Here is a 16717-nt window from a genome sequence, read left to right on the forward strand (position 1 = left end):
GTCATGATGGCGCCGACCACAACTTGGGGGACTTTAAAGTTACGGTGCCTCAAGAGGTAAAAGGCACCGGAGAGGGAAGGCAAAACGTCCCTCTGCTCTCTTTTCCTCACCCCGACACAGAGACTTTTCTAGCAAAGCATCACTCTAGTGCATATGACAGGAAGGGAAGCTTTCTGTCTACGCTGCATCTCTGTTCCCCTCAGTTTGCATAATTGTGATATACCTCCTCCGGTTTTTGTGGGGTTTTTTTTCCGTTTTCTTTCTTTTTTTTCCCCCTTCATTCTCCCCCTCCCCCCCGCTGCATCCCCAGTCCCCGGGAGGGGTTGCTAAGGAAACGGCCGCTTGGCAACGCGCGCGAGCTCGGGGGCCGCCGGCCGCCACTGCGCCCCGCGCCGCCGCTGCGATTGCAGCCGCCGCCGCCGCCCGCCTCCTCCCGCACTCGCCGGCGCGCTCGCCGCCTCGCTAGATGGTGTGCGAGCCGCCGAGAATTAGACACACTCCGGACTCGGCCAAAAGCAGCCGAGAGGAGGTGTAGTGTGGTGCCAGGGGGTGGGAGGGGAGGGAGGGAGGGAAAGCGAAGAGGAGGAGGAGGGGAGGCAAAAAAGAGAGAAACAACACCAACAACTACAGGGGGAAAAACAGAAAGAAAAGAAACCCACCCACCCACCAAAAAAAAAAAAAAAAAAAAAAAGAGAGAGAGAGAGAGAAAGAAAAAAAAATTCTGTGGCGCGCCGCCTGGTTCCCGGGAAGATTCGCCAGCACCAGGGGGTGGGGGAGTGCGAGCTGAAAGCTGCTGGAGAGTGAGCAGCCCTAGCAGGGATGGACATGATGCTGTTGGTGCAGGGTGCTTGTTGCTCGAACCAGTGGCTGGCGGCGGTGCTCCTCAGCCTGTGCTGCCTGCTACCCTCCTGCCTCCCGGCTGGACAGAGTGTGGACTTCCCCTGGGCGGCCGTGGACAACATGATGGTCAGAAAAGGGGACACGGCGGTGCTTAGGTAGGAAGAACGGCGTGCTTTTCGTACTTGTCTCAGTCTATCTTTCTGTCTCTTTCCACCCTTCTTGACTCTTTTTAAACCCAGTAATAATGCTGGTGGTGATCACCATCAAAACATCTCAAGAAATGCAGGTACTGGTTGTGCCCGGAGCCCTGGCCCCTGCACGCTGGGGCAGGTAGCAAGCTGGACTCGTGATGCTAAAGCACTTTGCTGGAACGCCAGGAGCCCGGGAATGAGTGAAGCGTGAGGTTTAGGAGGGGCAGGTGCCACTTTGAAACTCAGTTCACTGGGTCTCTGTTTTACTGTCATGGGATACTCTTGGAGAGTCTGACAAGTTTATCAGGTTTGTTTCTATTTTACGCGAGCCTCAGCCACTTTTTCAAACTGCTGGCTGCCTGCTCCCATTTGTTTTCCCTCTCACTTGGACACATAGCTCAGTTTCTCCCTCCTCAGCTTTCTTTCCTCTTACCGCCTTCTCCCTTCTCTCTTTTCTCCCTCCTCTTTATCTTTTCCCATTTCCCCACTTCCTTCTTATGCTCCTTTCCCTCTATTGCCTTTTTTCATCCTTTTTCTGTTTGCTCTCGCTTCTTGTCTCTTTTCTCCTTTTTTATCTCCACCACTCTAATTACTGATCCTCTGATTAAACCCCATTGCCTCCACTCTCCACCTTTTCCCGTTCTGTTCCTCATTAATGCCCCTGTTCTGCGATGTTGTCTTCCCTTGTTTGACTCACGTTTCCCATCCCTCTCTCCAAATCCTTTCCATCGCTGTCACTCACACATGCCTGTTCCCTCTAACCCCTTCCAGTACCATATTCTCACTCTCACAAATCTCTTCTTAAACACATTCCCTCACATACTCTCAATTTCACATGCTCACACACACTGACACTTCCGTGCTCTAACAACCACTTTCGTATTCAGGATCTCTTTGCTGTTTAAAAGGCACATACTCCTTCACTGTTCCACACTGTGTCACTCACATATGTGTACACACCATCTCTCTCTCCGCTTTCTCTATCCCCTCTTCCTTCCCTCCTTCCACTTCAGTTTTACTTCTTTTTTCTCACTCTCCCTTCTTCCCTTCTTTTCCCTAAGCTTGAGCATTGAAATGTTTTGGAGATCCATAGTCTGATTTTTCCCCTAAGCCACACTGCAGAGTGAGCTCTTGGAAACGTTTTCTCTCCTGTGAAAATGTAAATTGATGATCAGCAGTGTTTACTTCTAAACAAGGCTAAATGCCCTTATTCCTTCATTTCCCATCGCCCTCCCTTCTCCCCCTAACACCCCACCTGACATACACCTCAAATCTCCTTAAAGATCTTCTTTCTTTCTTTCTCTCCACTGGGTGGTAGTTGCCTTATATGTGTTTGAATTGCACAAAATCAGTATACATGGTATGTGTAAGGTGAAAGAGAGTGGGATATGTTTCTGTTTGAATCATGCAACATATTTTAAATTTAATGATCTGCGATCTGGGTGTGGTACCTGATTTACACCTTCTGAGACAAGCTTATGAGTCCAAGTTGGCATGGAATACTGTTGTAGCTTCTAATATACACTAATAGCATGCTTTTATAATATATGTTGTTATCTTTGCCATAAACACAGAATGCCACTGGATGTATACAAAAGTAACAATTTGTTGTAACTTAGTAAAATAGCTTTTCATTGCTGGTAAAAGCAATGAACTCTGGGTCACACAGAGGATATAAACTCATATGTATGTTCTTTAGATTAAGTTTGTTTTGGGAGTTTGAGCAATGGTGAGGAGGAAACATTATTTTCAGGAGCTGCAAACACACATCAGGGGAGCTGCAATCTATACGTTTATAGCAGCATATTGCTTATTTGTAATGAGCATTAACATTTGTCTTTTGATGATGTATCTTGGCATTTTGTTTCCAATGAGCAATCTAATAAATACTGTGGCTAATTTAAAGAGCTGGACCCACATTTTGCTTCTAGGAGAGCTGTGTTTGGTTAACTCATTGCTTGCAATAGTGAAGCTCCTCTCACTAGAGAGGACAGTATCTTTCCAGTGTTGTTGGTTTGGCGCAGTTCTTGTTTACTTGTGTGCACTGTACCTCATCCATTTATATGCTATATCCTGAGTTGTGTAATATTTTAGAGAACTTTTGACTTTTAAACTTCTTAAAAAGAATAGAATCTCTGTCTCTTCCGAATGATGTTTCTAACGAATTGCAGTGGTTTTTTCTTCTTTTGTTAACAGAATCATTTTGGTCAAATGAAACAGAAATCTGATGTGCATTACTTTTTACCCAAAGTAATTTGCTTATGGTACTTCTAGAATTCTCTAGGGAGTATCCCATTTTTTACCTTTTTGCATTGTCCATAGGTTTTAAACTATTTTAACATAGGCATTTTCAAGAAATGCTCTCTGTGTTAAGAAAACAAAAATAAAAAAAAAAAAAAAACCATTAAATGGTGACAGTGATTTTTCTTGACTGTTTTTCTGCACCTGGTATTTGCACTGCTCATAGACCAATAGAAACTAAGGACTGACTGAGTGTTAGTCAAGTGACATGTTTTCCATCAAAAGTAATGTCACAGAGTTATATTTTATGTTTTTCCCTTGGATACTTAGAATCATATTTCATGTTATTCTCTAATTCATTAGAAAACAAAACAAAACAAAACCTACTCTCAAACATACACCCCCCCCCGTCAGAGTACAGAAACCTAGTGCTCAAGAAAGTGCTTTACTGAATTACATGATATCATTTATTAAGCTTTACACAGTATACTATGTTTTTAATGTAACCCATCCCTCAAAGTGGCTCTAATAGAAAGCAAATAGTGGCATAACAGTTATCAAATAACTTTAAGTGCTAAAGGCCTGAAAGTGCGAACATGTCAGTCAGTGACTCTGTTGCTGCTGGTTACATTAATGAAACAGAAGTGTAAAGGTCAAATGATACATTTCTATCTCCTAAATGCTAGAATGTCTGTTTTAGAGAAATGAATCAAGAAAAACAAAACTTTCCCTATGTGGTGTTATAATTACAAAAGGGAAATTCGTTCGGTAATCTGCTAACTATATCTATTATTTTGTAAATCATCTTCTCTGTTTAGCTTAGAGGACTTACAGTGAAATTCTATTTAATAATTTTAACATTCTTATCATTTTAACTTTGCCTTTTAAAGTGAGTGAAGCAATATATTAAACGTCAAAATGTCCCTCACTTCTAATAATGTTATTCACTGATAAATCTCTGAAGGATTTACTTAAGCTATTTGGACCTTCTGAATAAGTAATTAGTGATGCGTCTATATGAAATAGTGATGTTTGGTACCTCCTTTACTTAAACTTTGGATTTACATAAATGCATGGATGTCTAGAGTACATGGTAAGTTGCTATAAACACAAGTTAACTTTTTCATTAGCTTATTAAAGATCGACTTTGATTGGTACAATGTTTAATACGTATTAGTTTCATACATAAAATTTTTATGTTTGATACATAGAATACCTATGTCTAACAAAACTTGCTAATTTGTATATGGAGAAATCAACTTTTTCTCTAGTCTTCAAATTTCATTTTGTAGGACATGGAAGATAGGAGTTAATGTTTCATGAGGTGACACAGCGAAGAACAGGAGATGCTAGAACCACGTGGGTCACGCTTCAGAACCCAGTGTTTCTAGACCTGGAGAATCAAGCAGAGCATAACTCTGCTCTGGATCCATACATAAGTTTTAGATGACTTTTATTAACGTAGTTTTGAAGTTACTTTAATGTGAATCTATTGCTTTATTTTCACCTTATTATCGAAACAGTTATGTTAACGTCCAGTATGTTTAGTATTCTTCATAAACAATACAAGGAGCATCCTCACTTATATCCTCCCAAAGCCTGAACATCTTTTAAAACACGTCATTTTCAAGCTAATTCTTTCAATCTGTTTCTACTTTAACTCTTCTGTGTGAATTTTGTACATTTTAAACTGTCTTCCTGATACGAATCCAAAATATCCTATTCTCTGCTTGTCCTGCTTTAATCAAAGAAAGGAAGAAAGATTCTTTTCTTAAATGTGATATCTTCTTTTACCTTAGAAAAGATGAACACAACTCTGTCGTTTTAATGCAATAAATTTGAATGAAAGTTATATGAAATCTTAATATGATATTGTAATAAAGAGGAGAACTTTTGCTTAAAGTGGAGAACATAGGGTACATTTCCACAGAAGATACTTCCACGGGAAGCCACAAAACTTCTACAAGTAGATTTATAAATGGCTATGACAAGTATTTATTACTTCTCAGCATTTTTGTCCAGTACATTTGCCTTTTGATTAGACTACCTTAATTAGCTTTGGTTGGAAATGCATGCTATTGGAAACAAAAAAGGAAATGATTTATGTATGGGAATGAAGAATTACCAATAGCAGTAGAAATCAATCACACTGTACTTTTGGAATTTCAGTGGAGAGTCTCACATTGTCTGTTGAGTCATTCCTACACACTGATACATCACATATTCCAAATATACTGTTTAATTAAATAAGGCATTTTCAATTTAGAACATTAAGGCATTATTTAAAAACCTATATGCTTATTAAATACTTTTAACATTCCGAGTTTTTTTCCTTCTTGAAAAGAGAAGGGACACTAGATTGTCATACTGAGTCAATTTGGAAAAACGTGTTCCAGAATATGGAATAAAATGCTACACTGTGAGCTGTAATGATTGGCAGAGCTGTTCTATTAGCCTTCATCCTTCTGCTGCAGGATGCTACTGGAGATAGAGAGTGGAGCCGGTCCCGCAGGCTGCATTTCCCATTCAGCCATGTCAGCTGTCATCAGGCTATGGTTGCTCAATGGAAGGTTTGGGGAGAATGGAGGACATGATGAGTAAGAGTGTTTCTCCCTTCCTTCATGGATTTGGGCAATATCCAGAGTGTTTCCATCTCCCACTGGAACCTCTTTCTTCCATCTTCCACGTAACTGGCTCTCGGGCTTCTGTTTACTGCTTCATCCATTTGTTCTTCCATCCCAGGAGCAATAGCGAGCTTCCTGCTGTTCTAACTTCTGGGTTTTCTTACCATCACCTATTCAGCTTCTCAACTTTTCTATACCCTTTGTAATCAATTCCCTGCATTAAATTCCATCTGTCTTAAATATCCAGAATGGTTTAAGTTTTGCTGGTAGAACCCTGATTGATACATAGTGAAAAGCAGTAGTTTCAGTAAGTTTAATTACATTTGATTGAATGACTACATTGCCCATGGCACTATAAATGTTGCTTACTAGCATTGGAGACAATAGTTGTTAAGATGACTCGCATAAAAGTTCAACCATTAATAACATTGGGGCACATTATAAGAAGAAAGATGGACATTTGGGCTTTTTTTTAATACCTGGATTATGGTGAGAATAATAAGGCAAATGTATCAATATTTAATTAAGTATACAATTCAACAAATAATTTCAGTAGAAAAATATATAATAAACTATATTGCTGTGGATAGGAAAATTGATGGATGTGTATTGGGAAGATTCAATCAATAATACTGTATCATTTTTTTTTTTTGGCTGCACAGAAGAGAAGTCGGGCTAAACTCTGCCTGTGGATATGTGATCAAAATGCTGAGGTCATTCCTAAAGAGTTGCCTATTGAAATCGATAGGAATTAAGCGCCTTTCTTTTATGAAGCTTAATACCTGAGGAGCTAATCAAAGTTTTCAGTTTCTTGTGAAGTATTTGAAGTACATGACCATAACAGTGCCCATGGTTCAAGAATTTGTCCACTGTAGAAATTAGTCTTTCAAGCCATTTGAATCTTTTGATTAGAAATCAGATCACTTTTCTACCATATCCTGTTCAAAATGGCATACATTAAGACATTGTAGACATCACAGAACTTATGTAGGAGAGCTAAGGGAAGCTTCATTAGTGGGTATTGCTTCTTTATTACTCTCCTTCTTAGCTGAGTGTTAGGCAGTGTGGTGACCTTTCCCCTTCAAAGTACTTTCTGAAAGTCGCTTATGAAGGTATGTGGCTCCAGTGTAAACAGCAGGCACCATAATTTAGTCTTACTTTTGGTACATTTCGCCACACTTTTGAAGATGTTAATTTAAAATCATCATTAATGAATTGACTCTCTCTCAAGGATGCTTAAGAGAGGATTTCTGAATGGGGAGGGAAGTTGGACTTATTGATCTCCCATTCCATCCTTTTCAAGGTTTTGCTGATCCATTATAGATTGTCATTGACACTTTCTATGTAAAAGAGACAATAAAATTTATTGTTCCGTTTTTCCCCAGGAGCATCATATTACCTATCTTTGGCTTTTGCAAAGGAAATTTTAAATTGGATCACGTGCTCTTTTATAAGGTATTTTGTGTGTTTCAAATTCATCGTGGAAACAGGAACTTCCCATACTACTAGAGAGTAAAAGCTAGGATTTTTCTACATGGTCATAACCATTATCAAATTGTATTTTAATTAGTCTACTACATCTCCAAATATGGTATAATTTACAAGATACTGAAGAAATTAATAAGTTTTTTGATGTTTTCTTAAAACGCACTTTCTGTTCTTGGCTGTATAAATTTTGATTGGCAAAACATCTGGGTACCTGTTGTTCATCTCTCCCTAGGGCCTTAACACAGAACCTGGCATATATCAGGCTAAGATGCACTTTTTTTTCCTTCATTTTTTTTGGTGAGGAAGATTGGTCCTTAGCTAAAATCTGCTGCCAATCTTTCTCTTTTTGCTTGAGGAAGATTGTTGCTGAGCTAACATCTGTGCCAGTCTTCCTCTATTTTGTATGTGGGACACTGCCACAGTGTGGTTTGATGAGCGGTGTGTAGGTCTACACTCAGGATCCAATCCTGTGAACCCTGGGCCACGAAAGCGGAGCCTGCAAACTTAACCACTGCGCCACTGGGCTGGCCACCTCACTATTTTTCAAATTAATGAACCTGTGGAAAGACAAGTGAAGGAATAAATGTATTTGTTCTTTAGTTTATTAATTGTTTCACATTTCAGTAATTGTGATATATTTAATACTGTGTTGGATCTGCATACTTATAGTGATTAAGTACTTTTAATTGAATCCTTCTCTCAATAGTCTCTGCCTTAAGTAATTCATGCAGAAGTCCTAGTGGGTTAAGACACATACATTGGAATCATTCAGTGTCTTTAAACTGCAGGACACAACCCACTAGTGGTTCTTGAAGAAAATGTACCAGATACAAAAGATATTTTTTAAATAAAATGTACTAAAATAGAGTAGAAGGCAGTATACATAGTATCATTTGGTTCAACTTTTATTTCCTGTGTGTGTTTGTGTGTGCCAAGATGTTAGATGTATTTATTACTATGGGTTTCAGCAGAAAATGTTTGAAATGCAATGGTACAGTTGTAAGATTTTGAGATGTAGTTATAATTTTAGGAAGATCTAGGATTTTAAATTATATAGGAAGGCTTTTGCTCTTTGCAATTATAATCAGCAGATAATAGGAACAGTACGAAATAGCAAAATGTCTATTGTGACCTCCTAACATTTTTTTTGTTTCTACCTCAGTTCATGGAGCCTCCTCTTCCTTTCTCCTAAGGTTTAAATTAAATAAAATCAATAAAGATACAGAGGTAGAGAGAATTGGCTATTTGCTTTGGAAGAATAACTCTCAATTGTGAAAAGTAGCTGCATACCCCAAACCAGAGTAGAACTTTTGTATCATTCCAACCATCTCCCAGAGGTAGGTCAACAGTGCTGTATAAACCACAGGGTATTGATACTAGCTGATAGAATTTTAATGTGGCCATGTGGCTTTGATTTATAATGTTGAGAAGGTTATCTATTAGCATAGTGGTTTCTAAGCCATATCAAGTTCTGAATCTTGACAGAGGACCTTTCATGCTCTTAAGCATCCAGCTGGCATGGGAATTGGTCTTTTAATCACTTTCTCTAGGAAAAGGGGGATATAAGAAAGGAGGAATTTGGCAGTGTTGCCAACTTTAAGTGTTGCTCTTTTGAACAGAAGCCAATGCATTATACTTTCCAGATAGCTGGTAATTTGTTCAATTTAAGAAAGATGTTATAACCCTTTTCAGTCCAGAACTAAATTGTTCTTTACTGAATTTCATTAAGTCATTTGGACACAGGTCCAGTGCCCATGCTCATGCTACGAAATAGGGTTTCTTTAAAGCTATAGCTACTGTCGTAAAGTATTGAAAGGTTTTGGATGATCTAAAGGGCCGTGGGAAAAATGTGTTCTGTTGTCTTCAGAAACACCTTTCCTCTCATGCAACTGAATTAAATTTAGAGATATTAAATGAATTTAAGAGATACTGCAAATCTAAGAGCTGTAATCAGACAGCAAGAGAGTATTGTTTGTAGATTTCCTCCAATAACATTACATACTGTTGTATGGGGATATTAAGTGAATAAATCAAAGGGATCATGAAGTTTTCCTAATCTTATAGATACAATATTTCTTATAGGAGAACATATGTAAATATATTTGATTTGTAAGTAACCTGTTTTCAAATTAATATCTTGTAATTCATCAGCTGAATAGAAAATGGCATCTCTACTGCTTGACATATTGCTTGGCATGTTATTTGTGCTCAAAACCTGAATGTTGAGTAGAGGAATTGAAGAAGAGAGAAAGGAAGGGAGGGAGGAAAGTATGTTATGCTGTATGAGTGACTTCTGATCAAACTACCTAAGATTTTACATCACTGGGATGACAAAATTAAACCCACAAATTGCACTGTATCGCAGAATTACAGTAAGAAGGAATAAATTTAACTTCAATTCATTCATTCATTTTAATAATCCTGAACCTACATCCTTCCCATGATGAAGTGATGTACATTGTACAAAATGAAGTGCTAAAATCATGTTTTACCCTGACGGACATATTTCTCTTCCAAGTTGCTAGTGCATTTATGTTTATTTTAAAATATAGATAGCAGCTCTGTACCTTGGTCTATGATAGGGTCAGGGGCTAATGTTTTGGAAAAGGAAATTATATATAAATCTTTGAATAATTGCTTGCTTGTCTTCTTGACCATATATCATTGATCATTTCTTTTGCTCGTACATCATTAATATGAAATAATACATATGAAGAGTTACTTTTGTTTACCCACGGAGTTTATCTTCTATTGTAATTGTTTAGTTGCATTGAAACCCATTGTGCTTTGAAGTGTCCAGGGTGGGAGTGATGAGAGTTTGAGTTCTTGCTTCTCTATTTACTGGCTTTGTGACCTTGAACAAATGTGCTATCCTCCCTTAGTACCTCCCTAACAGAGCTGCATGGATTATGTGAGATAATGCATGTAAAATGCTAACACAGTACCTACCACATAGTAAACACTAAATTTGTATTAGCTAATAATATATGCTGCTTTTCTTCTCCTAATCTCAATCTGAAATTTGTTGGCACTATTTACTTACTAACATAGGTATGTTTTTCTCTGTTTAAATTACTATTCAGTTATTTGTGAACCCACAGTACAGTATTCATTGAACATATATTTTTGTTGTGAGTTTGTTAAAATACCATTTGTTAAGTAGAGCCCTGGGGTGTCAGATGGTGAGCTGCGGTTCAACAAAAGACCACAAGGGAAGTTGAAATAGAGAAGTTTATTGCTCAGGTCCTGGAGGAAGTACATGGCATGCCTCCAGGAGCCACCCAGGGAGGTCAAGGCAGGATGCAGGCAGAGAGAGTGTCAGGACCTGGGGCACATACCTTTATTAGGATCCGTAGGTGGAGTGCTTTGGGGTTCCCTGGGTAAGACCGACTGGTCGATTCAAACCAAAAAGAGTGGGGTTTTGATAAACTCCATGGCCATCTTATCTAAGGAATGCACAAGGGGCATTGTTGTTTTTGTTGAGCCCAATTTGTTGTTGTTGTTGGGCCCAGGAAGCAAGTGAAATGACTGCAAATCTAGAAGATGAAATACATCAAAAGAAGTTTTAGCTATGAGAGTGCAGACCCAGGGCTCTCAATAGCAGTGGAATCACGAATTTTGTGCTCAACAGACTGATGGTGACTTGATTCACATACTAGAAATAAGAGATCACTGTATCTGGGTGGTCACGTGAAACATCGAGGACAGAAGAAGAAATAAAAAGAGACAGAAGAGAAGAAATAAGAGGGATTAGAAAGTACAATGTGATGGCAGTGGAGGAGTTAGAGGGGGAAGATTAACATTTGTGACAGAATTTAGAAGGGAAGAAGTGATAACTGGTGACAACATTGGAATAGTCAATAAGAGGGCTAGAATTAAAAAAAAGTAGCCAACTGTGTGTTCTAGGTGGGGTAGCAAATAGTTGTTCAGGATTTGATATGCGCTTGTGGTTCCTTAGGGCATCTGTATGTCATGCTGCAGGCAGTACAGTTGAGAAGCAGTCTGTAGAGGCAGGAACTACCCTCTACTTTGCCATTTTATGCATTGACAGTATACTCCGTAGAAGCTCAGAAAATATGAATGCTTGCTGTGATTCTGTATATTTACCAAAGGCACAGCAGAATGATTTAAGTTTATAATCATGACAGAGCCATCAATATATATCATGATTCAACTAACACTCACCGAGTACCTACTCTATATGACATACTTTCACAACAATATGCAATCAGGTATTGCTTTCCCAGTTTTACAGCCAAGTATATTGAGGCTTGGAAAGGTAGGATAACCTGCCCCAGGTAGGACAGGTAGTGGCTGAGCCAGAGTTCAAATCTAGGTCCTTTTATCCAAGCCCAGTGACTTTTCTACTATCTTGTGTCTCTCACTAAGGAAAGATCATAGCAATTGATAAGCTTATAGCTTATTCAGTTATTAAACATTTATTAAGCACCAGCTGCATTTTAGCTACTGCTAAGTTGACAATGATAAAAAAGTCAAAAAGGTGTGTTATATATTTGAGGAAAAATATGAAATTAGAAAATAGTGAATTCTTAAAACTATAAATATTCCGAAAAGAAAAAACTCTCATCCAAAAATGGTTTCATCCCTAATGATTACAAGCTACTGATAACACAAGAGAAAAAAAAAGGGAACAGTGTTTGAACATCATTTATAGTTAGGCGTTATACATCGGCTACCTCATTGAATCCTCATAGCAACCTACAATTTTTCTACTTTCTAAGTGGAGAAACAAACTCATAGAAGATGAATAACTTTCCAAACTTTAATACGGCTAGTAAATGGCATAACTAGGACTTGATCCTGGGCCTGTGTGTCTCCAAAGCCAATGCTCATATTTTTAAAGCCACGATATTTCCTGGAGCTTTTGTGTACTGTGGTCCTTAACGGAAAGGAAAAGCAGTGGATGCTTGCTGTAGTACTCCAAGTCCTCAACTTAATCATTTGAATGCTACTTCAAGGATAACTCTAAACAGCTGAATTAAATCGATTTACAGCCTTCCTTTGAAAAGGGTGAGGCAGCCTAGAGGGTTGAGCACCATTATTTCCCAAGATAGACGGGAAGATCAAAAAAAATTCAGGGACCTAAAAAAAATACTTTTTTTTCCAATTTTGTTAAATATATCAGTAATATGTTATAGAGTCTTATGTTTAATTACAATCAAAGAATAAAATGGAACGTGTTTGAGTTAGACCAGTTGCCTTTCTTTGCTAGGTGGTAGAAGGCGTATATATAGTTCATAGCCTAATTGAATGAACATTTGTTTTTATCCCATGGTATGCAATTTAAGAATCTTCTTTAAAATATTTTACATATGCACTTTCTACAGATTTTATGTGTGCATCCAAGAGGAGAGTAAATTCCCTGATGACTTGTTCTTTGGCTATCCAAAGCTTTCCCAATATAAATTCTTATTTTTGTCTCATATCGTTCAAAAACGTTTTCAACCTTCTCTAGCCCAGTTCTAACTCTTCCTTCTCTGAATTCTGAATTGCTGCACCTTTCCTTTTCATAATGTTTACTCTAGAAATTTTACCTTACGGTATGTTGTTACCTATTTTGACTCTGCAAAGGAACGTAACAGCCAGTGTCCTATGTAACATTCACTTCTGTTATTGCAAATCCTTCACGGGACTTTGCATGAAGCTTGCACATGGCTATTTGTATAGACTATATTTACTAAATTCTAGGATACTTGAATTGATTTTTCTTTTTTTTTTCTTCTTTCAGCAATTTGTTTTGTATTTTGTCTACTCATCGTGTAGTGTTTCCACGGGGCATATGGACTTTCAGACATTTATTCACCATTTTTCAGCATATAGTATTGAGTGCCTGCCATATGCTAGATGCTTTCTATGAGTTTCAGGTACAGTGGTGATAAGGGATAAGGTCTCTTCTGTTGAATTTGCATTCTAGTTCAACCTGCATCCTTAATAGTGTCGTGTAGTGTAAAGAACGTATGTTTGACTTTTTAATTCACCCATTATTAGCTTTCTGGTCACAGGCAAGTTATTTGGCTCCTCTGAGACTCAGTTTTCTTGCCTGTAAAATAGAAATACTGATGGCTATTCCTATACTTATTGTGAATCCTAGTAATAAAGTATGTGAGTGTGCCCAAAGCAGTGTTCAGCACATGGTTGGTGCTCTGTGTCAGTGTCTTTTCTCTCTCCCTTCCTTTAATATAGCTGTAACTTATGGTCAGGACTAGCTAGTGAAAGGAATTGTCACATGTTATATTGTGCTTCCTGTATTCTGTTTGTTCCCTGATAACTTCTGAGGCTCACCTATTTTTAATTTAAGGCAGCTTTCTGATACTTTGAAAAGTAGAGGTAATCTGAACATGTGATGCCTGTCTCATTCATCTTGTGTCTACTTCTTGGACTCATTTTTCCTTCATACGAGATGCTTTGCTTTCATACTGTCCTCTCTTTAATACTTTTGTACGTGGGTTTTCCCCTAAATTTATTGTCAGTTTTTGACATATTCCGAATGTCCATGAAGAGTATATTTATTACTCACACTTTCTTCTGTTGACATCAAAACCTTCTGATCATTATGTGTTTCTTCTAAAATGCTACACTTTTCTCAGTATATTGCATTATTGTTTTCCTTGGTTGGAATGGTAATGTATGTAAGGAACACTTCATAATTACCATCTGATCCTCTGTTTGACCAGCAAAGCAAACAATATTTGAAATTCTTCTGCAAATAATTCTTCATTGAAATAGTGCTTCCATGCTTTTGCCTCTTAATTTTCTGAACTATTCTGAGTCTCCTTCCTCCAACAGAATAGATGACACTTCTCTCTAATCTCAAAAATTGATGAGCTTATTTTCTGACTTCAGGGACTTATTTCATTAATTATTCTTTATTTCAAGTAGGATTTCTTACAGTCGCCCCCTCTTTTGTGGGACTTTCTTCTCCACATCAATTGATTTTCCAAAATGGCTTTTCAGTAAATACCAACTTCTATTCTTTTTCTAGACTTAGCCTCAATGCAAATTTTTTAATAGAACTTTCATTATTTTGCTCAGAATTGAAAAATTGAAAGCAAAATTTAAACACATGGAGATATATATATATCTCCTCAAATTTATATATCCAAATATATACATAGCTGTATGTTTTTGAATTTACTTGCTTCATGACTTTGTGAGCCTGAACAATTACCTTGCATTAATGCTGGATTTAACAAAATGTATTTGGTGAACATAAGCAATTCCTTCCTTGTATTTTAGTTATTTATATACATGTTTTATAAAATACCTCTACCCCACTACTGTAAAGGACTTGTGGAGACAGAATTGTTACCATAATTGCCTCTGTATCCCTTGAAGCCTTGAACAGGCTTGGTGAGTAGAAAAATATTTGGGGACACGAGTAAATGAATCTACAAAAACTAGTTTCTCTCAATAGAGTCCTTTCTATGCTCAGTTTGAGAGTGTATCTACATATGAGACACATGCATTTTTAATTTGTTTATTATAATTTGCAATTATTAACATTTTTACACAAATCCCATTGGAGTACATTTTCAGGTGAATCAGTATCCATATCTCCATTTCTTCGTATTTATTTTAGTGTTCTATGAACCACTCACCAGACATTTTGTGAGGCAGGAGGACATGGCTGCCCTGCCATACTCCCAGAAAATGTTAATATTAATAACATTGTGAAGATCCGATCATGTGGATGGGAAATGTTCTCACCAAACATCATCTGAGGAATTAAGCAATGTGGTTGATTTTTTTTAATGTAACAATACATAAAAATACGATATTGGAGATATTTGATTAAATAAAATTATTTGAATTCTAGACTGAATGGTGCTGTAGTGTTTTTTTCTCCATAATTTTTTGGAGTAGAAGATCATAAAATAGGATATCACAAGTGGGGAGGAAGAATTAAGTTCCAGTCGGATAGGACCAGTCAGATACATTTCAGAGTGGGAGAATTGTGATGAATATTGTGTTATGACAATGATGATAATACCTATGATTTCTGTTGCCTAGTAAGAAAATAATTTTTAAATTCATAAATTTAGGAAGGCAGCTCATTGAAGTTTTTCCAAATATCTTAGAAGTTCCTAACAGGTATCCTTAATATTACACACCTTAGGGTTTTAAGAAACAGAGTCTTTAGTTTGATTTTAATAGTAAAGAACTTTTAGTTTCCAATACCTGCAGTATATATTCCAGACATTCAACGGGATGTTCAATAAATAGTTTATGGATTGATTGTTTTGCATTTCCTTGTACTACTCTTAACCACTGAGTTGTTATTCCTTAGTAAATTTGAAACACACTTTAGGATCAAAATTCATTCTTAATTGTTAAATGAAATCATGGGATTTGCATCTTGGTCATTTTGAAAATACTTAGAGAAAACTCAAAAAAGGAGATTTGATATACTGGAGAATTAAACCAAAATATTTAAGCTGATTGACTTTATTACCACAAAACTAATTAAAAATAAGGCTAACAAAAACTATCTTCTTAAAGAAAGAGTCAACTTATTATCTATTTTCAATGATTTTCATTTCTGTTAGTAGATAGGTTGGTGGTCAAATAGCCATCATCAGTCATGCATAATTATAACAAAAAGATTTTCCAAGAGTTTAGAGTTAGTATAGCTTCCAGAAAAATTCTGACATAGAAAGTATAAATTGGTACTAATTGTGTAGTTTTACAACTTTTGATTAAGAAGAAAATGTTAAATTATGTACAGTTATTGAACTATTTTATGAATAAATGGCAACTAAATAAATACATAAAATTCACTTGGCACAGTAATTTGCATAATGATTATAAATTTATTAGATTAACATAAATAATCTTAAAGCAGGCATATATAAAATGTCTTGATAATAGCTTTCCATCTATATAAAAATTAGACCAGTACATTTTTCCAAATTTTTCTTTATGTTCAAGAAGGGAATTTTTTAAGAAGAAATAAAATATCGGCATTTTAAATGAAAATTACTTCATTACCCATAAAGTCTATACATTATTAAACCTTTTATGCATGTCAGTAGGGGCTATATTTTCTGTCATTAAAAATAATTGATCCATTTAAATATTATTTAAAAAACTAAACTAGGTTGAAAAAATGTAAATATTACTATAAAACTATTTGATCTCCATATTTATTATTTTACTTTGAATAATAAACAATGAAAACGTTACAGAAATAATGCGTTTCAAAGAACAAAAATGATATAATAGTTAAAAATGTATTTTGTAATTTTTAATTTTTTTGTATATTTAAAAGCCTCCAATATGAAGTCTCTAGCTATTTAATAATAGCTTTAAATA

The 16717-nt window shown here is 36.6% G+C and overlaps 1 protein-coding gene across 2 annotated transcripts in view; it reads left to right on the forward strand.

The window, feature by feature from the left end:
• The first annotated feature begins 415 nt into the window (after positions 1-415).
• The window catches only part of NEGR1 (neuronal growth regulator 1), an 817593-nt gene continuing 801291 nt past the window's right edge, over positions 416-16717 (forward strand). Inside the window, exon 1 of one of the 2 annotated variants that reach the window (XM_070266222.1) lies at positions 416-995. In XM_070266222.1, the coding sequence (XP_070122323.1) occupies positions 820-995 (176 nt within the window). In that variant the 5' untranslated portion in view covers positions 416-819. 2 annotated transcript variants of the gene reach the window in all.

Source organism: Equus caballus, chromosome 5 (assembly GCF_041296265.1).
Source record: "Equus caballus isolate H_3958 breed thoroughbred chromosome 5, TB-T2T, whole genome shotgun sequence".
NCBI classification, from domain to species: domain Eukaryota; kingdom Metazoa; phylum Chordata; class Mammalia; order Perissodactyla; family Equidae; genus Equus; species Equus caballus.